The sequence below is a fragment of the Acartia tonsa genome, chromosome 10 (assembly GCF_053477335.1).
Source record: "Acartia tonsa isolate MP-2025a chromosome 10, ASM5347733v1, whole genome shotgun sequence".
Taxonomy (NCBI): Eukaryota; Metazoa; Arthropoda; class Copepoda; order Calanoida; family Acartiidae; genus Acartia; species Acartia tonsa.
In genome coordinates this window covers 15349313-15375955 of record NC_137269.1, presented here as the reverse complement: position 1 = coordinate 15375955, position 26643 = coordinate 15349313, and the positions used below count along the sequence as shown (strand labels likewise).

The window sequence follows — 26643 nt, the reverse complement described above, 5'->3', positions numbered from 1 at the left end:
GACGGACGGACCGACCCTAATTATAGAAAAGCTTCGCTTTTAAAAATGTTCTCCCCAAAACTATTTCCCTAAAATTAGAAAAACTCAAAAATATTTGTATCAAATTTTCTATTTTTAGAATTAGTAACACGTCTTTGTAGACGAACCCCAAACTGTCCCACTTTGAGAAAGACAATTCCAGTGACGTCATATACGTTTAGGGAAGGGGGAAGAAAATCTCTTCCCTTTTCTCCCATCTCTTTTGAAGAGATTTTCTTCCCCCTTCCCTTTTTCTTTCCCAAAACGTATATGACGTCACTGGAATCGTCTTTCTCAAAGTGGGACAGTTTGGGGTTCGTCACATTTGTACTTAAATCAAAAAACGACTAAGCAGTGTTTAAACTCTATTAAAAAATAAGTTTAATCTACAGAAGGGGTAATTTTGTTTGTCATCATTGAGATTCCATATCATTCCACCTAACCGTTAACAAACCAACAAAACCTTATTACAACCATACACGATAAATATGTAAAGTAGCTGTAGTGATAAAAATATTGTTAACCTGATAATTACTCATATCTCCGGATGAATTTACATTTTGATCTCTCAAATCCAACTAAAATAATAATAATCATTTTGATTGCAACTTTGTGATAACAAGGACAATTAAGTACATAGTTAGCGAAGCGGTAACACTAGTTTACACCAACAAATCGTTATTTTTGAACAATATATTTTGAAAATTTTGACATAATTAGCAAGTAAATCATCGAAAATAAAGTCAGCTTTCCTAGCAGGTATTATGTATTTATTAAAATACTGGCAATAGACAAAAATGAAGAACATACGGACGAGTAATGATTGACTTTTTAATACCTTGTTATAGAATAGATGCGATATCAATAAAATTAATAGTCATTAGTTTTAATTGGTTTTCAATCTCTTTTTAGTCTTATTATTAATCATATTTTTAAATTATTATATCATCAAAATTTTACAGCACAATTAAGTAAATTAAAAAAAATATATTACTTATTTTGAAGGAAATTTTTGTACCAAAAAAATGACCAAGTTAACAAAGAGAAAGATTGATTTCTGCAAAGCTTTTCATAGACTATGTGTCAGTAGGGCAGTATATTTAGATTCCTTTTCTTAAATCATACCTCTTAAAGGAAATAGTAGCTTTTGCAAAAGTAAGATTTCAAATTTCCGTCAAATGCGCTTATAAGGTCAAACTTTTAATAAATATGCGTTTAATTATACTATGCGTTTCATTAACATTAAGAACTGTTATACATAATAAGCAGATTTGACTGGAAGCTTGCTCACAATTTTACGGAATATTGCAAAAGCTACTATTCCATTTGTGATAAATCTGATATTATATTTCCTTCCAAATTTATTGAGAGCTGGACGTTGGTGCATATGTGGAGTTATAATCGTTGGGCAAAATCGAAATCAAACAAGTCTATCCGGAATTTCAGCCTATAGAAAACCTTTTGACGCACAGACAAATTTAACAAGTAGCTTTGCTACTAAATATTTCCAACAATATTTATCCATACCAGTCATTTATGCAAGGAACCATTAAAACCATGATTACCAAAAAGAAAGAAATACCTTATATTTTAATGTAAGTAAATTTTCCCAACCGCCTAATTGTATTTTTTTTGTCCCTATTGTTAAAAAGAAAGCTTAGCAGCCAAGATGCATTATTTGTCAAACTTCAGATTTTACCAACAGCAACTGCAGCCGCCAACGTTTTAATTTCAGCAGCTTAACTCAGTAAGTATTTTTTACGACTTCCCCCAAAAATCAGCTAAAATTACAAAAAAAATCGAATTGATTCAGTTGTTGATTACTGTTGAGATGATAGGCATATCACTTTGGATATGACAAGGTCGGTTGCTAGACTTTTAGTTTAAATATCTAAAATAAAAACCTCAATGTTTTCTACAGTTAGTTAAAAGAAGTAACCTAATTGCAAATTCTTAAAATAGAACAACTTTCAATACTTTACTTTTTCTTTTCATTTTCCCTCTTTACAATTTTATATTAAAACTATTTCAAGAACTACGTGAAGATTCTTAAAATCTTAACTGGCAGACAAAAAATCTTATTTCTTCTTCTGATATGATAATTACTCAATAAACAAATACTAGCCTATCATTCTACTTAAGCCTTCGCTTTATCATAAACAGTTAAAATTGTAGACAATTGGAGGAAATTGTTTGTCTGTAAAGTTACTCGTATTAAATGTTACTTACCGAGTATCCATCATAAGTCCAAGAGGCCCACTTCATGTGACAATCCTAAAAAGTATTGGAATTTTATTTTTAAGGTTGGAACGTTTTTTTTACTTCGTAGTACGTAGAACGTGGCTTATTCACATATTTTTGAATTAACAAGTAAAATTACCTCCAAAAACAGCGAATAAAAGCAATGTGATATTTTTCTATCTTTGTTTTTTATTATTAATTATGTAACACAACTTCTCTCTTTAAATCGTATTCCCTTTTTAAAAAGAATACCTTTTAACCAACATGTGACTTGTAGACAAGCCTTGCTTTAAATAAAAACCTAGAAGGCTTCATTTGTATTGATATTCAATTCAAAATCTTTTGTGCCTTCACAATAGAAATTTAATTTACATTTTTGTAAAATAATTTTGTATATGTGTTTGATTATTTATTTCTTTATGCGTAGGAATTTTTAAAGATTGAAAATCATAATAGATTTTAAAATTGGGAAAAAATAATCGTTATATATGGCGCAGTAATTATATAGAAAAAAAGGAAATTTTATTACAGTTTAGACAATTAACCTGTAATACTGTGAAATAGACAGACTTACATAAGTTAATGATAGAGTAGACTTAATATTCAATTCAAAATGCAAACAGATTTTTAAGTATTTATTATATTGGATTAAATGCAGTTTTTGAGTAAATAAGATTATATATTGATACTTTATTTAGAAATGATTAAATATATTAATAAGTCAAAACTACTGATTATTTAAGCTGGAAAGTTCTGAAGTAGCAGGATGTCTGTCTGTATATCAGGACACCAAGCAACAGGATGATTGTCTGTTTAATTAATACAATGTATTAATTAACTATGCACTTTGAAGGGGTAGAATATCTGCCAATGTAAACTAGCTAAAGTAGTAGGATGTCTGTAAATAGCTGTATTGGTCTTAATAAAGACTCGAACCCAAACCAGATAATGTTCTGTGTTAGGACTCTCAATATCAACTGACTTAAATATATTTTCTCTTTATTCTTTCTGAGAGCAATTAAAGAGTAATTAAGAGTAACAACTAAAATATGTCTGCAAACTTAAATATATGACATCACAACATAAATATATGACATTTACCCCCTTCTGAAACCATCCAGCTAAGCATGGTTTCACCATCCATCAGGCTGATCCAACAAACTGGGATCAATGTCTTCACTGGGTGAACCTACATCGAAATTAACCCCGGCCTCAAGTCCTTCATCTCCTTCACCCACTGGAGGAGGAGTGTTCAGCGCCCCTCCACCAACCTCAGCCGAGACACCCACTGTTGCCGCCATGACAGCATTACTCGCTGCAGCAGTTACTGGCCCTCCTACAGCAACCATCACAGCATCATTTACCGCTGAGGCAGTATCATTCGCAACAGCCACCTCTGCAGCAACCGCTGACCCATCTGCCGGCATTGCCACCTCCATCTCAACACCACCAGTGACCTGAACACCTCCCGAAACCATCATCACCCCGTTGTTAGCCTCAGCACCGCCAGAAGTCCCAGCCTGTTGCAACTGCCAATATGCCGCCGCCGGTAAGTCATTGTTTATTCTGCGCCGGATCTCGGACAGCTCGCTAAAAATATTAGACAGGTGCCTTTGCACTTCAGCCTCTTTTTGCGCCATCTCAGAAATAGCCTCTTGAACCTTAGTTCCCTGCCCTGCCAAAACACTTTCCACCTGTTGGCCCACCTGCTGTCCCAACTTGGTTGAACTACTTTCCCAATTATCAGTCATTGCTGTCTGTACACGCTGTACCAGATAAGAAGCCTTTTGCTGTGCAGTAGTAGCCACCATTTGCTGTACCTCCGTATCTACCTTCCTTATACATTCCATTAGATCCTTCTTATGCGTGGCCAACATATCTTTAATCCGTTTATGACCGTCCGTCTGCCAAAGTTTCTGTGCAGTGTTCAAACTTTTGACTGATTCTTTTACAGCCTCACGAATTTTTTCCTCAACCATAGGCTTTAGAGTCACAGCAACAGAATTACTGATTCTACCTATATCTTCATCACTGAGCGGCGCCAAACCACGTCTGTCATTCTTGCGCTCAGCCTTATTTCTCTCGACCTCAGCACGCAAATCTGGTAACTCCCTCTTCTGTTTAGGCCCAAGAGAATCTGCCCCAGCAGGCCGCTTGACCACGCCCCTTCTGGAAGTACCTTCCCCAGCATCATCATAAGCCTTGCTGGCTCCCTTAGTCCTGACCGACCCAGCAGCCTGATTTGGCACAAACTTACCAAACCTGCGCCGTCCCTCACCAGAACTAGTATCTGCCACCTTTTGTTCAGGCTTGTCCGTTGGAGGCTCAGCCCAACTGTCTAGCTCCGAACCACTCTGTTCACTAGGCAGACGATCCCTGGAATCAAGCTCAACCTCAAGGCCCACGTTGCCAACATCGTCTTCATCATCATACCCAGGCTCATACCTGGGCGATTCTACATCATACTGCCTCCTATCATCTCTTCTATACACAACATGCCGCCGATTAGCTCTACCAGCATCCAGCATCTCAACAGACGGTTCACGCTCCTCCCGCCGACCAGACGCCCGCTGATACCGCCTCTCGTTTCCATCTCCATTTCCTGATAATAATCAATAATTAAATATTAACATTTTAATATTTTAACATTTTTCATATATAAGACGACATTCAAAACGAAATACTTTACACAAATTATATTTATCAGGGATGCCAAATTTTAATTACTGTCTTCCCGAAGGATAACGCGAAAATTTAATGCAGTTACACAGTTTGCCCAAACAACCAACACACAGCAATCCAACAACCACCCCCGCAGCACCCATCACAGCCATAACAAAATGCTGCCAACTATTAGTCAACCAATCAATCGAGGTATTATACAAATGTACAAACCAATCTTCTGTAACCTCTACAACAAAAGCATGTGAATTAGCAGCCAATTCCGAAAGTTTAGCCTCTTCCACAGACTCCAACACCTGTCCTTTCTCTCCCTTATCCAACAGATGCTCAAAATTCAACGGTACCTTCAACCAACTATCCTCCAGCCGTTTAGTCTGAACCAGCTGCATTCCTGCCCCCTTGTTGCCTAGATATAATCCAGGTTTAACTCTCACAAATACTGGATTTTTCCTGCACTCGACAACCATCAACAAGGAAACATTTTTAACTAATCTTGTGAACGGTTCTACAGCAACAATTCTACCGTCCATGAACAAAGAAAAATGACCAAGATAACACGGCAAATTCGCTCCTAAAGTCACATTCAACCATCTTTTTTTACACACAGACACAAGTTCCATCTCCCCTAGATGTTGTACCAACAAATTTCCGACTTGTTTGATGTTGGAATGAAACAAATTATTCTCCCAACACCCCTGTTCTGCCTGCAAAATCCTTTCCACCTGATGGTATGAAGAAGTTAGCTGTAGTAATAAAGCACCATCCTCCTCCTTTCTTCGCATCCAAGGAAAAAAATTCTTTTTAGCTGTTGTAATCCACAAAAATACATCCGGAACGTTGGTATGAAAATAATGCAAATCAGTCAGAAAGTCAGAAAACTCCACTTTTTTCCCCAGTTTCAATCCCAACGAAAACTGTGGAGAAATCGCCAACCAACTTTGGCCACCCTGATTATTAGCATCATCCGCCATATTAGAAAATGTAAACAAAGTTAAATTTACAATTTCAACAGTCCGAAAATAACTAAAATGACGTCTATCTTCCTGTGATTTATTGTGAACTATCACTCGATCAAGCCCAAGCCGCAGATCAGACTCCAGACAATGTGCACCAATGAACTGATCCTCAAGAAAACAACTGTTATCAGGTAACATTGAAATTTGTATATTTTTCAGATAACTTGTAATTTGAACTTCTTGAAAAGTATTAGGCACAAAGGTATTATTTAAATAAATACCATCCCCTCTGCACTGAGGGTCAATTCCATACGTCATCATATCCTCATACAGAATGGTACCATTTATGAAATAAGTCATTGACCGATCATAAAACGCTACAGGCAACCGTCGTCCATCTATGTCTAACACCCTCTGTTCCTCCATCCTTTTACAATCTTCACTAGAAATTAACTCATCACTACTAACCACAGCTGGTGCCCCTAAATGTATGTGGCTATATTTGCCACAATACCAGGTGTGAACCGTTCTGTCGACGTGACATTGTACCGCGGGCAAAAATCTCACTCCTACTTTTTTTAACAGATGACCACTGATTGTTCCATTAAACTCATGCTGTCCAAACACTGTACATTCTGAAGCCCTCAATTCAGGACCGTCGCCAACACACTCCTTTACTAGCACAGGTATCACATCAGCCCCACAGGATATTAAACACAATCCCCAAATTAAAAAATATTTACCTGATTTGAATTTATTATTATGACCAGACATTATTAGCTGATAACTGTTCACCAATCCACCCGCAAATATCAACTGATTTAGCCTTTCATTGTAGAACAACTCTCCACCTACTAGCTTTGTCAGCACATATTTGTTATTAAAATAATCAAATAACAATTCATGAACTCTTATTATAATATATTTTTATAATATTTATATATATTTATATAATATTTTTTTTTTTCAAAAATAATTATTATCAGCTCTCCTTTCCCTACTTTCTCCGTCCTCGAGTTCCTATCTGAACATGTACCACAGGACCCCCTACCTGAGATCTTAACTTCCTCCCAGTGTCCCATAAATATTTCGCCACCCGTGATCCACTTTTCTTAATTGTTACTAATCTTTCAGGTGAAGATTGCGGCGGCGCCGTAGTCAAAAACGACTGTTCCGATGGAAGCTCAACCTCGTCAAAATTACCCTCAACTACAGGAGCAGGCACCACAGATTCATCTGTCACTCCCACCTCTACTCCTTCCCCTACAGGTATATTTTCTCTATTAACGTTCCACTCATTTCCATCCCCTGAAACTCTGTCATTATCAACCGCAACCTCACTCTCCTTCTCCTGGATCTCGTCACTCTGTCTTTCCTCTGCCAATTCAAAACCATCATTTTCAGATGACAAATACACAACATCTTCACTCTCTCTCTCCTCTACAGTTTCCCTCTCTACAGGCATATTATCAACCTCCAAAAATATCTCATCGGACGGACAAATTTCAGGTAAAGGAAAAACGTTAAAATTAACCTCCTCTCCTAAAACTTCCGTTCGAGCATGAATTTTTCGAATTTTATCTCTAGCCACAACCTGATTTTTCTTGATGGGATTATTCCCAAAAGGTGCCAACTCATACAATCCATCCGAAAATTTCTTAACTACAATAAAAGGCCCTCCATAAAAAGACTGTAATTTCTTGGACACGTCAGTCTTCACAATATTAAAGAAAGCATAACAAACATCTGTCACCCTCAATGCTTCCTTCTGTACTCTGTGTTTATTTTGAACCTCTAAATATAACTTGGATTTTGTAGAAATTCTCTTAATTACATCCTCCATATTTTTCAGAAATTCCAAATACGACCGCGAGGATGAAGATTCAACAGACGGGACTGGTGATAGAAAATCGAGGGGAATACGTGGCTGCCGACCGAAAACCAGAAAAAATGGAGAATAGCCAGTTCTAGAACTCTTGGAGCAGTTAATCACTAACGTAGCCAAAGGTAATTTTTTAGCCCAGTCCTTTGTTCCATGATTTTCATCTACTTTCAAAGCAGCATACAAACTCTGATTTTGCCTCTCTACAGGATTCGAATTTGGATTCCTGGGGGGAACTAGGACAGTATCCACCCCCAATCCTTTCATCACCCCTTTAAACACACTGCTTGTAAAATTTGTACCTCTATCCGATCTCAAAGCCCTAAATAAACCATAGGTAGGTACAAAATTTTCCAATATAGCCTTTACAGTTGTTTCAGTTTTAGCATCAACCAACGGACATGTAAAAACATATCTAGAAAATAAGCAAACCATGATTAAGACAAATTTAACCGTCTGTCCCTGATGATAACATGGAGTCCAAGGACCAACTAGATCCACTGACATATTAGCAAAAACTTCACTACTTTGAACAGAATGAGTTATAGGTGAAACATGTTTAGGATTACTTCCAGCCTTTTTCAAACATGTAATACAACTTCGCATTCTCGATTCCACAAACTTGTTCACGCCAGGCATAAAAAATCTCTCATTTATTTTACGTATTGTCTCCTGCACACCTCTATGTCCAGAACCATATCCACCATGAGCTGAATCAAATATATCATTGTATAAAGAAAGAGGCACTACAGGCCTCTCGACAAAACCCCCTTCGGCCAAAGGCTGTCTGAAAATTACAACCCCCTCTAGCACATACATATGGCCAATAAGGTTGTACAATAGTTCTTTTCTGCCCGATAACTCCGCCCTCTCATAAGACGACAACTGTCTCCTTTCCAATATCCATAACCTTATTTCATTTAGGATCTCGTCCTGCTGAAGACTACTTTGCCAGACAAACTCAACATCCACCTCATCCTCTGCAGAATGTACCTGCATAATGGAATAGATTTGATCCAGAAATGGTGAATCATCCAGGTAAGGATCCAAAATTTTATTATCTGTCTCTCTACACTCCTGACAATCCTTCAGTCGATGTTCCTTACAATCTAACTCAGTTCTCGACAAATAATCTACATTCACATGCTTAGTCCCCTGTCGATGGATAACTGTAAAGTCAAAACTTTGCAAGAAAGTTATCCATCGATAGGTGACACCGTTTATTGATCCTTTAGCCCAACGTTTATAATGCACTAGTGAAATACTGTCTGTCCGAACCAAAAATTCACGAAACCTACAAAAGTGTAAAAAATTCTTTAATGCATATACTAATGCACCTAATTCTCCTTTATAAGAAGGATAATTTTGTTCCGCAGCATTACACTTTTTACTACAGACACCAAACACTCTCTCTACACCATCCTGTTCTTGCGAAATAATCCCTGCAAAATACTGAGAACTATAATCTACATCCACGATTAGGATTATCCCATTGAGGATAGCCTTTACACATCTCAGTCTTGAACATTTCCATAAATTCAGTCCATACTCTATTCAATTCTTCTGTCCACTTTATTATAGTGTCATTCCTGTGACTATCCAACATGCACGACCTCTTGGCATAATCAGCAAAATATCCTCTGTAATAATTGGTAAATCCCAAAAACTTCTGTAACTCCTTCCCTGTTCTAGGCTTGCCCCAATCCTTAATCCGTTCCAAATATGCAGGATTCATTTTCAATCCATTGGCACTAATAATATGCCCCAAATAATGGCATTCTCTAGTCAATAAATCACACTTATCTAAATTCAATTTCAGGTTGACCTGCCTAAGAACTTGAAACAGTGCCTGCAGATGCTCTACATGTTCCTCTGGACTTGATGAAAACACGATCAGATCGTCCAAGTAACTGATACAGAATCCATACATACCTGGCAGGATAGACAGCACCTTATCCATCAGAGCACAGAACAGGCTGGGTGCATTACACAACCCAAATGGCAACCTGTTAAACAAATACATCCTGTTTGCTGCACTAAAAGCTGTCAACGGTTTAGAGTCTTCATCCATAGTCATCGAATGGTAGGCAGCTGTCAAATCAAGAGTACTGAACACCTTGCCAGAACCCAGCTTCGTCAGATTATCAGAAATCAGTGGCAGCGGCCACGCCACCCGCTTAGTCACGTTGTTCAAATTGCGGAAATCGATGACAAACCTCAACTTAGCCTCTGCTCCAGGTGCAGCCTTCTTTTTCACAGCAAAAATAGGACTAGACCAATCCGAGAAACCCTCTTCAATAATGCCGGCGTCCAGCCATTTGGTTAACTGTTCTTTCAACTTAGCATCGTACTCTGGATTCAATGGAATATTTCTGGCCTTCACAGGTTTAGCTCCAGGTAACAATTCTATATTATATGTCATTAATCGACAATCACCAATATCTGAATCATTCATTGAAAAGATATCAAAATTTTCCAAACAAATTTTAATAATCCTAGGTTTCAATTCTGGATTTTCCTTAATCATCTGGTTTTCATCTAACTTCAATTTTTGAATAATAAACTGTACCCGTTCATGCATTTTTTGCCCCGACAACTTTTCTGGCTTATCCAACTCATTAATTGTTTTATTACAGGTGACATCTTGATTATCCATGACAAAACAATGCCCCATCTTCACATTTCTCAGCAAGGTAATAGGTTTTATTGACGCATTAACTACATTAACCACGCAGGACCCATCTTTCCGTGGCTGATACACTCCCTCAATAATCATAATCCCATTGCCACTTGTCATCTTAGAAGAATTAGGGGACACATACCAAAACCCATCATTCTTTAATCCAGCCACATGCACAACAGCTGTAGATCCTCCAGGATAAAAAATAGTTTTGTCCAGCAACTTCACATTATACTTCGTTGAATATAACTCTCCAAACCCACCCCCCTCCTTTATCCCAGGCAAGGTAGGTTTAGATGGAATTTCAGAATTCATTCGTCCGGACAAAATAGGAATTTTCTGTACCTCCGCCACCACCTGTTTCTGTAAACAGGAATTAATAGGAACAGATTCCCCACAAAATTCAAACTTATCCTCATCCAAACAAATATTAATTTTATTCTTTTTCAGGAAATCAGATCCAAGATTCACCAACCTACTCGTCACCTCAGGTACATAAAATATCTCCGTAAATACAGCTTGAGTTCCAGCAAATCTAAATTTCAACTCGACATATCCAATAATATTAACTTTCTTTAAATCTACTGAATACGCTGATAATTTAGCAGGACAAAACTCAATTCCATGTTTATCAAGAATTTCTCTAGATATTAAAGAATTAAAATTATTCCCTGTATCAATAATTCCTAACTCCTTCACCGTAATATCAGCCCCTGGCACAAAGAAATCTAAATCCGCACAAATAGGCATTTTCGTTATCTTCAAAAACTTCACAATCTCTTGAAAACACTAGTCATTTCTATCCATATATCTTCGAATTAAAATCTCCATGCAGGATTACAAATAATTAATATATCCATGTCAATTAATTTTAAATTTTAGATATACATCATTCCACTACACAGCAGTCAGCCCTCCATCCGTTACCAGCCGCCAACATACTGTTCGATTTATGAAATCCTGTACACCTTCCAGACTACCAGCAACACACAGCTACACACCAAGCCTTTTCTCATACAAGTAAGTACCTCTCAAAGTTTTAACATTTACTTCAACTTTGCATAGGTACCTATCAAAATATAATATATAGTAAATATATATATATAAATATATATATATATTGTTTTCATTAACACGATCACACCTTGACTGAAGAATAAGCAAGACAGTAATACTTTATAAAGTTGAGAGCAATTATCTGAATACAAAACAGCAAAATTAACTAATTACACATAGCAAACCCAGAAAAAATCAACTACAGTACTATAGCCTATATAATGAATACGAATAAAAGAACGATCTATAAATTTCATTCATTTCAAAATGAAATTTATATATCGAATCAATCATATCCATTACATAGGATATTGCTGAAAATTGTTCCTAGCTATGTCAGCAATCATAGCCTCATACTGTTTCTCATCTCTGCTCTTTTCAGAATCCACAACAGGCCCCACCTGATTGACTGTCTTCTTCAGAAACTGCTCAGGTATTACCCTATTATTAGGCACTCCAGAACCTTCTTTCTTTTCGCTACCCGCTGAGAAAAACCTAGCTTTGGTCTTTCCTATGCGAGAATCAGGAGCTGGCGGCTTACCGTCTCTCTTCTGCCAGCAACTAGCCACTACATGACCTTTTTTCCCACAATACCAACAAATCATAGTTTTAGCCTTCGAATTCAGAGCCCCAATCACGTTCTCAACCTGATCCCAAGGAATATCATCATCCCCTTCAATCCACGCATTATTATCGCCAATCTCAGTCCTGCCCTCCAAATCAGATACATGCACTTCACTAATTACAGGCCTAGCTTTTACCTCCCTAGAATCCTCTAGCTTCAACCCTTCCATAGCCTGAGAATAACAGGACGTTACATTTTCAGGTGAAACGTGTCCAGAACGGGCCCAGCTTATGTAATGCTGACCTCTGCGAATCAAATAAGTCAAAAAAGCACTGTAATCTTCCAGGTAATGCATAGATTCAATGAAATTAGCCATATCTCTAGCTAAATCAGAAAACAGCAAATTCTTAGCCACATTATTGTAGAAATCACGCCAAGATTGTCTAGAAATTTGACCAGGATGCATAAGCCTAAACAGCCGTAACTTAGCATTGAAGAACACATCCACATTCTGACCACTCTTTTGTTTCAGGGCGTAGAAGAATTCAGTAGCTGACTCTGTATCCGCAAAGGGTATCACCAACCTTCTTATCAACAGGTAATAACCTAAAGCACTTAGGGAAGCATTAGCCTCCGGCGTAATAAGCCTCCCCATCTTCTTCCCTTTGCACTCAAAAATCCTATTGTACAGGACGTCCTTGAAAAGCATAGGATCCTCCAACTTTGCGAACCGAGCAACCCTCCATAAGGATAAGAAATAATCCTCAAAATCAATGTTTCCATCCCAAAATGGAGCATCCCGCACAAAATCACTATCCCACTTGACTCCTCTTACAAGACAAAACTCCTTAAACTGCTCCTCTACAGTCTGTTGGCTTACACTACCGCCGGCCACCTTTTTATAGGCCTTAAGCACTTCAGCCCTTTCCTCAATTAAAGGAAATATATCCAACAATTGATTCTCATATTCGGTCAGACAACTCTCACGAACATTCATCCAATTTCCATTCCCAACCGGACCCAAAAACTCAATCTGCGAAAACTTCAAATGTCCAGGAGCACTTTTCACCCTTTTAGCCTCAAAATTTGTAGAATCCAATTTAGCCTCCACACTCAAACGATTAATGAAAGATGTATTAAACGAATCATCTCCCGTCGCTTTGACTGCAGATACACTAGCCCCCATACTTGTCTCATACAAAAAACCGCTAATATCCCCATCCGCTGGCAATTGCGCCACCTTTTTCTTAATAGTAGCCAAATCAACATCATAGCCTAACTTCTTATGCTCATCAGAATTCTTGAACTCTTTCACCTTATTCTCCAGCCGTTTATTCGCCGCCGTTAACTTATCCACCTGACCTTTGACAGTCGTATGCTCCTTTAACATTGCCCTAACATATTTTTTTATGCTTTCAGGCACAACGTCATTCTCCACCTCGCCCAACGCCGACTCCACATTCGCATTGGCACCTGCACCAACATCCTCAGCCACAGCATCATCCTCCTCCCAATTTTCGGGAGTTCCATCATCATCCTGACTGTCAGTCTCCCGAGGACGCTTAGGCGGCCGTCCACGCTTGCCTTCATTTTTACCCCGCTCTCCTTTTTCTCCATCAGCCATATCCGAGCACTAGAACTAGATTCGCCGTGAAATTTAGATCAGAAGAGTTAAAGAATGAAATTCCACAGAAACCTGAAATATAAATCAAGTTAGAAATATAAAAAATTAAAACAAAACTGTGAAAAATCCGAGATAAAAAAATCTCAAAAAGTGATTGACTTCAAATTAAACACCACTTCCCCCACCCTTAACTCAGCAGCAGGTCTAAATAACACGTAGCACAATAAGACTGCGCCAAATGTGAAATAGACAGACTTACATAAGTTAATGATAGAGTAGACTTAATATTCAATTCAAAATGCAAACAGATTTTTAAGTATTTATTATATTGGATTAAATGCAGTTTTTGAGTAAATAAGATTATATATTGATACTTTATTTAGAAATGATTAAATATATTAATAAGTCAAAACTACTGATTATTTAAGCTGGAAAGTTCTGAAGTAGCAGGATGTCTATCTGTATATCAGGACACCAAGCAACAGGATGATTGTCTGTTTAATTAATACAATGTATTAATTAACTATGCACTTTGAAGGGGTAGAATATCTGCCAATGTAAACTAGCTAAAGTAGTAGGATGTCTGTAAATAGCTGTATTGGTCTTAATAAAGACTCGAACCCAAACCAGATAATGTTCTGTGTTAGGACTCTCAATATCAACTGACTTAAATATATTTTCTCTTTATTCTTTCTGAGAGCAATTAAAGAGTAATTAAGAGTAACAACTAAAATATGTCTGCAAACTTAAATATATGACATCACAACATAAATATATGACAATACAGAAATGATAGACGCACTGACGGACGGACCTTTACAATTGTAAAGAAATATTTTTTTCATTTATAAATCTGTAAGATTTAATTATATATTAATCCATTCCTATTAAATAAAAATGTGTAAATTAATTAATTTCTTTCTATATAGGAATAAAAATACACGATGTACGTTCTTTTTAATGAAAGCAAGGATTAAAGCATACATAAAAGCAAATCTCAAAGAACTTTTTCTTTTTTAAGATGCTAGGCGTTTAACCTGATTGCCTAATGGCCTTAACCAAAATCAGTCCTAAAAAATTTTAACGTGTCTTTTTATAAATACATACGTATTGATTGTGGTGTTTTGCCTATTGTGCTTGAATAAATTATAAAGCATTTTTGTGGGACCTCGGTGTAGATCAATATATATGTCATCGTATATACGATAAGAAAAAAAACACTCTTAAAGAAAAGATTTTCTTACCTGAATATCAAAAGGGAAATATTCTACAGAAATTTCACAAGAAGATTTGAACATCCCATGAGATAACCACACAACCTAGAAAAAAAATAAAGAATATGAAAAATAACTTGAAATTTATTTTAAAACTAAAAAATTCTTTTGACCATTTTACCAGCTTAATTTTGAAAGCAGCTTTGGATTCAGCAGCTAACGAACAGCTATTGTCGAATTCGGAAAAATTATCAGTTCAGCAATCATGCTATTGGCGACAGGTAGCTGCTAGCTGGGTTTGCTATTTTAAAGTTTTTAAATAAGGCAACTTAATACGATTGCGGTACACGAGCCCAGATAAAATATTTGTTTGTTACAATTTTTTGCAGAAAAACTTTGAGCTATTTTTTAATCTGTAAATGTGAACACTGTGGCTTTGTACTTCCTTGTCTGATACAAAGTTTCCAGACTCGCGCAGCAACTCTATAAATTATTATATATTAAGACATTCATCAGTTACCTTATACAAAAGTGGTTTTAATCTGCAATTATTTTTTTTTATTGCTCGACCTTAGAATCAAAAGGATGAGCTGTCATGAAAGTTTACTAAAAACTTGAAAGGTCGACCTAAACCAAAAAAATATGACAAGATTAGTTTTCGTGGTGCCTTTTACAGATTAAAAAAAAAATTAGTCCTTACCTAAAATTTTCTACAGATAAACCTATAATAATTTTTGGTGAACTAGTCTATGGACAGAGTCGTACTTGTTAGAAACCCGACACTGATTTATATAGAAATTGATATTTGAAATGTTTATCTAACAGATAAAATGTGATAGTTTTCTTTCATGGTTTTCATGGAGGGAGGGGACATTTATGGCTAAATGAACGTCGAAATCTTTCTCCCCCAAATATTTATCCAAGTAGAATTTCATACACAAAAAAATTAAGGTGAAGATTTATTTACTATCTATAATCCTATCCTTGTGTCCCTGCCAAGTTTAACATTTCTTAGTTGGGAAAACTTTTCAGTAAGATTTTTATTTATTTTGGGTTCATATTTTTATATTTTATTTTTTAGTATAGAAATTCTGTTTTGTATATTTTTGTTAATATATTTATCCCTTGCGGCTACGCCCCTAGAGGCCTCTAGGGGCACTTGAGGAGGGGGGAGTCGAATTTGTCGCCCTATGAAGTAATGGGAAGTCAACCCTCCTAAATAAAAATATTCAAAAGTGATTCTTTGTTTAATTACTCTGTGGTAAAATTAAACCCAGGTTGTGCGCTGTATGCACAAAAATTTTAATTCGTAAAAATTAAACCCAGGTTGTTTGCCGTATACACAAAAATTTAAAATCGTAAAATTAAACCCAGGTTGTTCGCATACACAAAAATTTTACATTTGAAAAAAAAAATATTCAAAATCTTTTTTTTTTGGAAGGGATTCATGGGAGCTTCGCCCCATGGTGCAGTGGGGTTCCTCCACCCAAATTACTGGTTTTTTAAAAAAAATTGAAAATTTTGAAAGTTAAGATTTTTTTATTTTTGGGGGGTTAGGGTGTCCCACCCCCCCAAGAAAATAGCTTAAAACCACCAGAGGACAAGTAGGTATATTCCCAGAAGGGTAGAGCCCAATTTGTTCAGCAGTTACTGAGATTTTACCAAAAATGTAAAAAAAAAATTTTTGGGGAGTGGTTTTTTTTAGTTTTTGAGGGGTTGGGGGTGTCCCACCCCCCGGGCAAATAGCTTAAAACCATCACAGGACCAGTAGGTTTATTCCCTGAAGAGTAGAGCCTAATCGGTTCAGCGGTTTCTGAGATCTTAAGCTTCAGACGGACTGACAGACATCAAGCTACTTTGTATTATAGATTTAGCAGAGGTACTCTATAATTAAGATCTATCAATGCGTTTTCTAACTAATTTATTCACCTAAAATTAGGTTTTTTTTTATGTACAACAATATCTTATCATTGATGATTAATTAGCTTGTCAGTTAAGAGAATAATAATAAAAAAGTTATGTTGGCCTACGTTCATAAGACCCAAACATACAGTTGTGCCTAATTTTTTTAGTATCTTTGATACAAAAAATCATATGTCAATCCATATTTTTATAGAAACATTCTCTTTATAATGAAAGATTTTATTTTTAATGTGTTTCCAAAAGTTTTGAGGTATGTAAATGAGCTTCATATTTTTTTTATAAACCAAATTTGTCTATAGATAGCATTTGTTAGGGCTAGAGGTATAGACTTTTTTTGTACAGTTCCCTTGACTTTTTCCTCAACACTAACATCCAACATAGTCAAAGTCAAAGTCTTATTTTTGTTTTTGTGTCCTTTTTTAGTTGTATCATAAGACTTTTCAAATTAACCTTTAAACATTCATAAAGTATTTTGTTTATATTCCTATTCCTTTATTCTATACTTTGTATGCGGAGGTATGTCTGAGTATATGTGCCTGTGTGTGTGTGTGTGTGTTTGTTTCAGGAATGAAATTAGTTTCTTCTTTTCTAATCTTGTCAGCTCAGTTTTATTCTTTTTTACAGCATTATCCAATTAAGTTTATTCTTTAACTTTAACCCTCTTAATGTTAATAGTAGCGCAGCTGCTCGAGAATTATAAACATATGTCTGCACTTAGAAGTACTCTAGATCAATTGTGAAAATACATTATGTTCTAACAATGAAAAACACCATTAGAGTAATTTATATTCCTTCCTAAAATCCTAACTTTTCTAACAAACTGTTAATGTAATTCAAAGTTTATCTTGAAATTTGATAATTTTGAAGAAAAGAGGGGCTTATAAATGACACTTAGAGCCTTTAAAGGAAAATACATTTTCTCTTTGTTAAGAATTAAATACTTTTAAAGATTTGTTTTATTTTTTCCACTAGATAATATAAAAATAAAAAACACTGAACCAACTGATAAAACTGTGAATAATAAATAAGATAATTTACTTCCTGAAATTTATATCTTGGGGGCTTTTAAGGTCACATCTGAAAAAAGGTTAAATACTTTTCTGAGCTACACTTAGGTTACTTACTACCATATATGCTTACTACTAGTAGTTTCACCCTAACATTTCTAGCTTTAGATTTGACGGGGGGGTGGGTGGGGGGGGGGGGGGGCCGGGGGGTAGGGTTAGAAAAATTGCCCAAATACCATCCCAAGACTAATTAAAAAAATATCTGGTGACCTATCTAAAGCTTTCCTAATATGGAGAACCATTTTAATGGTTTGCAATATCTTGTCGGACCTTATTATAATAGGATATCTGAATGACACCTCAATATACACCTGGGGCCTGTTTATGACAACGTAGATCCAAACTATTGTAGATCAAAGAGTACATCCTAGCTTTAGAAAAAATTGTACTCTATGTATGTTTACTTGACTTTTGTCTAGAGGTCCTATCTGTATGTGGCAACGAGCAGCGTCTAATCCTCTTACTTATACTTATCTTACACAGCAGCAGTATATGCTATTTTATAATAGTGGTTTGGTCGGGGATTTACACCTATTATCTAACAAGTGAATTTGCCACGCTTTACAATAATATCGCAGGTAAATCTTTGTGGTACTTAATATCTCATAAACGGCTCTTTATAGCACACTTAATTTAAAGTTACTTTTATAGAGATAAGTCAGTAATCTTTCTAAATAATATTAATTACAAAGAAAGTCTGGAATGTTGAGTATACCCCCCGATACCCCCTCCCCCCTCTGCAAACCTCTGCAACCTCTGGAAGTAAGCCAATATTATGGGAAGTACTATATTATGAAATTAAGATTTTATTACTTCTTAATGCTTTATGAGACCATTAACATGGAAATGTCTTTAAGATTTTTAAAAGCAAAGCTTTTCAGTCATTTATATAAGTCGTTAGAATCATATACATATTTACTAAATGCATAATTATTTATTTATCTCTTATTGCTTATTTAGGCATGATAGAATTGTCCTAGTGATTTCAAACTTTGCATGATGATTCATGTTACAGTTAGGTACAACTTAGAAAGAGAAACAACTTTGTAATCGTTACAATAAATTGAATACATTCATTTTAAACTTGCTGATTTTTAGGTTTTCTATTATACTTTTTTTCATGATATAATCATCCTATTCATCTTTTTTTTTAACAATGATTCCAAGACAACATGGTGCAATATTATAAGCAAAGGATCTCTATTATAAACAATTTAAGTATTTGTTAAACATTATCATCCTTGTTAGGTAATATGAAAAGACTTCCGCAATAATCGTTTCTTATATTATCACTTTTATTCTTCTGGTTTGATCTTTAAGGAGCGCAACAGCAAATATAAATTTTTATGTTCTTTTCAACAAGAGCTATATAGAAAAGTAATTATATTTGGCTTTATCTATCTAGGATTACTAAAATCAAGTATATCTGTCGGAACCAAGCCCCGATTGGCCTTGTTTCGACTTACGCAACCTTACCTATTACCATAACCTAACCTATTACCATAAATAAAACGGACACGTAAAGTTTAAACATTTATTGTTGAATAAAAGCAACTTTAAGATCGACAGCTAAAAATTTAAAATAGAATTAATATTAGTCATATTATACATTCAATAATAAAATATCTGTTACGAAAGCGAAGCATAGAACAAAAAATGATCTTTATCTTTAAAAGTTTAAAATTTAAAAAGTTTGAATCGAGGACTATTAACTTAGCACTTATTATCAAATGGTCCAAATAAAAGTAAATGTATCTACTTTTTTGTACCAGTGTCTCAAACCAGTAATATGGGTCTGTCTGTAAGTGAGACTGATAGTCAGTTACAATGGTGAAGTGTACGGAAAGTATCTACGCAGTCTTTATGGTAATCCCGGACGAAATTACAAATACTCAGTCTATACACCTTTCATCTTTCCTTGGATATCTATATTTTTACTGTGTGTTACTTTGCTGTTCTTTTTTCTTTCAGAATATTGTGAGTCTATGTGGAAAGAAAAATCTTCAAACTACATATTTACAAATATGTTTAACCTTGCATTTCATCACATCATTGAGTTTTTAGGTCACAAAATTTCTTGATAATTTGAAATTTTAAAGTAAAAGTTTAATTTTCTTAACCCAGGGGGCTAAGTGCGGATTCTGTCTATTTAAATAAATTGAAGGATTTAAATCAATTCTATTTCAATTACTTTATTCACTTTATACCCACTACTTCTTGTAAACAAACCAACGCTAGGTTTAACAATCAACTTTTTATTCTACTCAACATTTTAAAATAATTGAGTTTGGAATAATTTTGTACTAAGACAATGTTTTCCCCTCTCATTGGAATGTCGTTAGAATGTGAAATAAATTTGGTTCAATTATGAAATTTTACTGCACTGATTTTGTATCATAAAGTGGAACTATATAATGTGATTATTAGTTAATAGATATACCTATCTATTTCCTATAGTAAACCTTCTCTCCATATCTTTTAGTGACCATAAATAGAATGAGTTTTTTAATACAATAGAAGATTAGTTAAATAACTTGGAACATAGAATCATCCTTATACATGGATTAATCAGGGATGCAAAGATAGATAAAATATATAATGGGTGCTTTCTCTATAACTCACTAATTTGTCAGTTTTTCTGTAATGGTCTGAGTGACATCAAATTTCAAGAAAATGTGTTTTTTTCGGTACCGCTATTTTGGAATACCTTGTCTCTTTTTAAATTTGTATTATTGTTTTTTTTTAAAGATTTCGTTTATTGGATATGTTGTTTGGTCTAAAGCCAGCATGTTTGAAAATTATAAAATGTATATAACTTTTTTCAATTTAATTCTTATTTTACTGTCATTAATAAATTTTATAAAATAAGTAAATTATTGATCATGTAAATTCTACCAACTTGCTTGTCGATAATGTGTTAGGCCATAAGAAGAACCTAAAAACTTTCATCGGTTCTATTTATCCCTTTATCTAAAAAATTAATGTACACTTTATTTGTATTTTTTGTCTGTTGAAAATGAAAATGAGATATGAGTCTGTTCTACTTTCACAGATAAATTAACTTTTGCCTTAAAAGATTAAATTGAAATTTTTCTGCTCCAACTTTTCTTAAAACTTTTTACTGGAAACATTTGAAGAGTTTTTAACTTAATTTGTTACTTCAAGCAACTTCGCTTCGTCAATTAATCAGAAAAGTACTTAAATTTTTTTCCATTTTTAAGCAGATCTTTTATAGATAGTATATGTCCGTCCGTTTGTTTGTACTTCTGGTAATAAATTTGGACAGTATTAAACCATGCATGATTCCAATGACCAACAGATATAATTTTATTTTCAGGAAGTCCGCACGTCTAGTTGGTGATGTTAACTTTTTTATATTTTCTTGGATAAGAAATGGTGTTTCCTAGGACGATTTGGCATTTAAAAAAGCGTGGATTAAAGCTTTAACTTTTAAAGTATCGTTGGTTGGACATTTTAGTTTTTTTTAAATCACAGGACAATAGATACAATATATTGTAATACTATAATAGTTATATTTTTTTCTTAGGGTGCTTTTCAAATTTAGTTTTCCTAACAATAAAATAGAATTTTAAAAATTAATATTAAAGCCTATCTTTATTATTTTTTTTTATAAAAAGTAACAATAGGAATGGGAAAAAAGTTAGTGAAAAGGAAAAAGATTGTCACAGGGAAAATATTAAACATAACTGAACTGGTTGTCCAATAACCAGGAAAATAGTATTTCTAATATAATAGAGAATTGTTTTAATAACTTTTAGTTACGCATTATAAGCATTCATTTCATTAACATTAGGTTTTCAAAAATATTTTTTTATTTATAAGTTAACAATCATTGAATTTCAAGAAAATTATCTAAAAAAAATTTAAGTTAAAGCTTCAAAAATTTCCCTTATCCCTGAAAAACTTTATGTCATAAAATATTATAAAATTACCAACCAAAGTTTATATCTTACATCAAAGTATGTCATTTTACAGTCTTTATTTCTTACTATATCAAACTATATATCATATATAATTATATATGGGAGAATCACAGATTTGGTCAAGTAGTTTTATAAAAACGCTGTATTATATGAAAGATATAAAAATCACCACAAATTATATAACATAATAGTCTGTATATAATACATATATACTGCAAGTCTATATAAAGGCGACCACTGGCAGCTGAATATTTTCTAATCTGAATATCATGGGCTTGTTATTGTTACGCTACTTTTGGACATAATTGTCCTTGGTCTACTATGGTTGCAGTCAAAATTTATGAGTTCAATTTAAGGATTATGAATAAAAGTAAATTGAATGGAAATTCTCAAATTTTTCTTAAAGTTCTTATTTTAACATGTTTAAAAATAGCTCTTATTGCGAGGAAAATATTACAGAATGTAAACCTAAACATTAAAACAAGACTGGTCACGGTCATAACACGCAAGAGAGACATGAAAACCAATATTAATATCACCCTAGATTAATCAGGAGGGGGGAAGCTATTTTTTAAATTTTTAAAACGTTATTTGTATTTTTTTTAATTTACTGTTTTTATGTTATTTATTTATAATTACAAACATAAAACTTTGAATTTCTAATTGAACAATCAAAGTTTTATTTGCTTAAAGTTCATTTTCAACACTTCAGTCAGAAATAAAAAGATACATTTTTGTTAAACTTTTTCTTTTTAAATCTAAAATAAAAGTTAGGTTTTCGAATTGAACTCCCCCTCAAGTGCCCTGAGGCCTTTAGAAGCGTTGCCTCTAGTAAGAAAATAAAGTGACATTTTAGCACAAAATTTTTGTAATAATATGTCATTGACATTGTCCATTTATTCTATCAACTTATGCAAAATGCAAAAAACCATAAAAAAAATAAAGAAAGAACAAAGTACAAGGAAAAATCTGCTTAAAAAACTTGACATAACTACCGTACTATTATTGCTCATTTCATAGATTTGAAAAAATGAAGTTTACAGTTTCATTTAATATTCCAATATTGCTTTAGTCTCCATGAGTCACATGAATCTAATTTTGACTATTAAAAGTAAGATGATCCATACACTCACAATTTTAAATATAGATTATATGTCAAGGTGCTTGAAGCTCAGCTATACTATAACTAAAGACAAAGACCAAAGTGTGTTAAAAATCACCCATGTGACGTCATAAGAATAAGGGAGATGAGAGGAGAAAGGGGAAAGAAAACCCCTAAAAAGAAATGGATAATCCCACATTTTTATTACGTCACATGGGTGATTTTTAACACACTTTGGTCTTTGTCAACCTTGTTATTTAAATGGATACAACAAAAGTGTGCATACACTTCCCCATATCATATTATCAAATCTACAAGACTGCATATTATTACAAATTGCCTCTTCCTCTAGCATCCCTATGAAAATAAGCATTCCCTCTTAAATTTTGCTTTTTTGTCAATATGAAATAGAATGCAGAGAGAAATTGACATTGATCTATTCCATTTGAAAAGTTATGAATATTTGAATGTGAAAAAAGTAATCGCAAAAATCATTCTGAAAAGTTTTGAGTAGTTAGGAATAGTTATTTCTCGCATCGTATTATAAACAGCTTTCCGCGGATATAGAATGTACAATTATAAGATTAAAACCATTTTTTTTTAGTCCCGAGGTGCCGAAAGCACGGGCTAAAAAACTGACTTTAATCTTATGATTGTACATTTTTATATTCGTAGAAAGCTGGATATAATATGCTGCTAGACATAGTTTTTTCATATGGATGAGAACCGGTTCTTATCCACCGGATTCAACTAAATACGAGAAAAGAAATTATTTAAATGGATATTGCAATGGCACTGCGAATTTTCAAATGAATAAAATTTTGACAACAAAGATTATAGTTGGATTATAACCTGAGAAATGCAGAAAAAAAAACGTCAAAGCAGTGGCCACTGCAAGCTGTAAAAAAACACTCCTACTATCAATTTTATTTAATGCTCAACTATGTACGTACACATGCATAAAGTTTAAAATCTATTTTTCATAGCTGTTGTCTTACAGAGAAAAGATAGGTTATAAAGTAGCTGCGCTGTGATATTATTTTAAGACTTTAGTATGAATATCATTATCAAAATAGAGTTACTAAAGCTTTTATATGGCAGAAATAGTTAATGTTCATTATAATGTAAAAATAAATAATATAGAAATTAGCTCCTGTATTGTCAACATATCGATGATGATATGCAAACCAGGAACGCTTAACCAAAAAGTTTATTGACAACGTATGTCAACAAAATGATTTCACGTTTAACAGGTACATTGTCATTTAATACTGTTTGGTGCATCCAATTTATATAAAAAATAAAGGTCCCAGGAAAATACTTTTTGTGCATTGGTGTCCAAACATTAGATTTAGTTGTTATGGATACACAATTTATTTTTATTTATAAGCCTCATATAATTGGACAATATAGATTATAGAAGACGAAAAATTTACGTTATTATTTTAAATGACTGTTATTTTTGTTTGGTAGATCAATTGATTTTAAAGAATTTATGTATTTTGAATTTGAAAATACGGTAGCCAATTTTGAACTGCCGGACATACAAACTGTAAAAATAGGGGAGATGATCTATTAGAAATGTTGTATTCCTAAATGTAAATGTTCATTGAAGATAGAATGACATTTGTTGGATATTTAATGTTTATTGTTCCTCATAGGGTTATGCACGGCCGGTTTTTTTTGTCCAATGGAAGTCAAGCAAGGACAAGCAAACAAACTTTCTTTTTGTGTCTTCAATTTTCTTTAGGTGTATAAAATATGAAAACTTTTTTCTAAAATTTACCAATAGTTCGCGTTTTTTCAGCATATTAAACACTTTTAAAAGACATATTTGTCCTTGTTTGAAGTAAATAATTCTACAATTTTATTGTTTTAGTGGTGCATTACTCACGTTAATGTTACATGGAAACCAATGAGTTAATAAACAACACTGAAAGGACAGTTTTGTTCATAATAATCTAACAATATATGGATCAATAAAGAACATTTAAACTATAATACTGGATCGATTGGATCTACTGGTCCTGTGGTGGTTTTAAGCTAATTTCTTGGGGGTGGAAAACCCCTAACCCCTCCAATTTTTTTAGGGTTGCTACTTAATTTTTTTTTCAATTACCTGTTACGGCAAAGCCCCTAGAGGCTAGGGGCGAAGCCGCTAATAATATTATACAGCAATATGATTTTTTGTCTGTAACTACTGTACCGTTCTAGTTCTACATTATATGGTAGCCTTAAAGGTCTCAGGATTGTTTAAGGCTATTAAATTTTTTAGATTTCAGTCTTGGGATGATTTTTGACTTTTTTTTCTTTCCCTAAACACCGAACAAAAAGCTCTCAAATGCTATGGGCGTAGCTGCTAGTACAGTAATTAGTCGGCACACAAAATAACAGCGAGTAGCCGTAAAGGCATTTAGACTATTGCTGAATAAACTAAAACTCCAGGTTTGCAGCTATCTAAATACATACTAAAGTTAGTTATAAAAAGCTGAGCATAACTGTTCTATTGTTCATTAAGATCTTAGAAACAACTAATAAGATTAGGTTGTGCTTTTCAGATAAACTTCTAACTAAAAAAGTTTTTGGCCTTTTTAGCTAACGCAAAACTTTTATAAAAGGTATTATAATTATGTAACTTTACAAGGACAATATTATTGCGGTAACATCAAAATACTTCAAATAAAAGAAATTCAATATTTATATCAAACGATATTCTAAAGTCAAACAAACAAAAAAACTGGTAAAAATTATTAACTGATATTTCTAAATTACAAAATCAATAAAATTTTAAAACATTTTACCTTTCCTGTGTGTGTGACAATAACATTAGTATTAATTGTTGCTGTGTTATACTGAGAATCAGCGCTGAAAAAATATTCAATTAGTCGTATTTTAGCTGTGATTAGCAACTAAAAAAAGATACTTCGTGATTTCAGCTTTTTTGGGGGGATTTCGCAATGAAGACCCTTTCTCTCCCAAAATGATTTTTTACTGTTTATTATACATATAATTTATATTTGTTTTGTTCTTATAAAGACTAAGAGTTAAAAGTACATATAACTGAGAAATACAAAGCCCTGCATATAATTATCTTTCTCGCATTATCATAATTCCATTTACAGTATGTGACACAAAAATGTGGCAAAAGGAAAATTTTATCTTTAAAATAATTTCTAAGATCTAAACTCATTCGACAATTTACAAAAAAAAACTCAAGGTTTTGAAGGTTCCATTAAAATGCTACTGCAGTTGAATTTTAGATATTCCTCTTCTATTAATTGTGTCCTAAGAGACAGAAACTGCAATTTGTTATCAAACTAATTTTTAAGCATTGAATGACCATCGGCCTCGAAATAAATTATTTTTAACATTAACTCAAATTCAACAATCTGCAGCTGACCCTAACTTTTGTTGGAAAAACTGTAGCCTAAACATCCATATAAAGTTTTCAGCCATAATAACATTTGTAATAAAAAAAATACATTACAATGTAAACCTAGGGCGATGCAAAGCGGGCATAATATTAATTTTAATGAGACACAATTAATGAGGCACACTGTAATAACAAAAATACAAAGACTGCACTGTAAATTATAATGGTTTACGCCTATAAGAAGACACCAAACAAAAATGGTCATATAAAGAAATAATAAATTAGTTTTAAGGGCAAATCTCATAAAAATGGATTT

At 33.8% G+C, this 26643-nt stretch overlaps 2 protein-coding genes across 3 annotated transcripts in view; one reads left to right on the top strand and one right to left on the bottom strand.

The window, feature by feature from the left end:
- Positions 1 to 26643, bottom strand: part of LOC145329513 (neuronal acetylcholine receptor subunit alpha-3-like) — a 78313-nt gene that overhangs the window by 36928 nt on the left and 14742 nt on the right. For both annotated transcript variants that reach the window (XM_080173712.1, XM_080173713.1), the window contains exons 6-9: positions 25756 to 25819; positions 14949 to 15023; positions 2248 to 2292; positions 543 to 596 (exon numbers count right to left, since the gene is read on the bottom strand). In XM_080173712.1, the coding sequence (XP_080029838.1) occupies positions 543 to 596; positions 2248 to 2292; positions 14949 to 15023; positions 25756 to 25819 (238 nt within the window). The remainder of the gene's footprint in view (positions 1 to 542; positions 597 to 2247; positions 2293 to 14948; positions 15024 to 25755; positions 25820 to 26643) is intronic.
- LOC145329512 (uncharacterized) lies at positions 7038 to 13381 on the top strand. The gene is made up of 9 exons (XM_080173711.1): positions 7038 to 7166; positions 7750 to 7904; positions 8704 to 8817; positions 9599 to 10176; positions 10416 to 10472; positions 10910 to 10950; positions 11342 to 11479; positions 11898 to 11948; positions 12342 to 13381. Exons 4-8 carry the CDS (start codon positions 9987 to 9989, stop codon positions 11922 to 11924), a joined length of 453 nt encoding a protein of 150 aa, XP_080029837.1. The 5' UTR covers positions 7038 to 7166; positions 7750 to 7904; positions 8704 to 8817; positions 9599 to 9986; the 3' UTR covers positions 11925 to 11948; positions 12342 to 13381.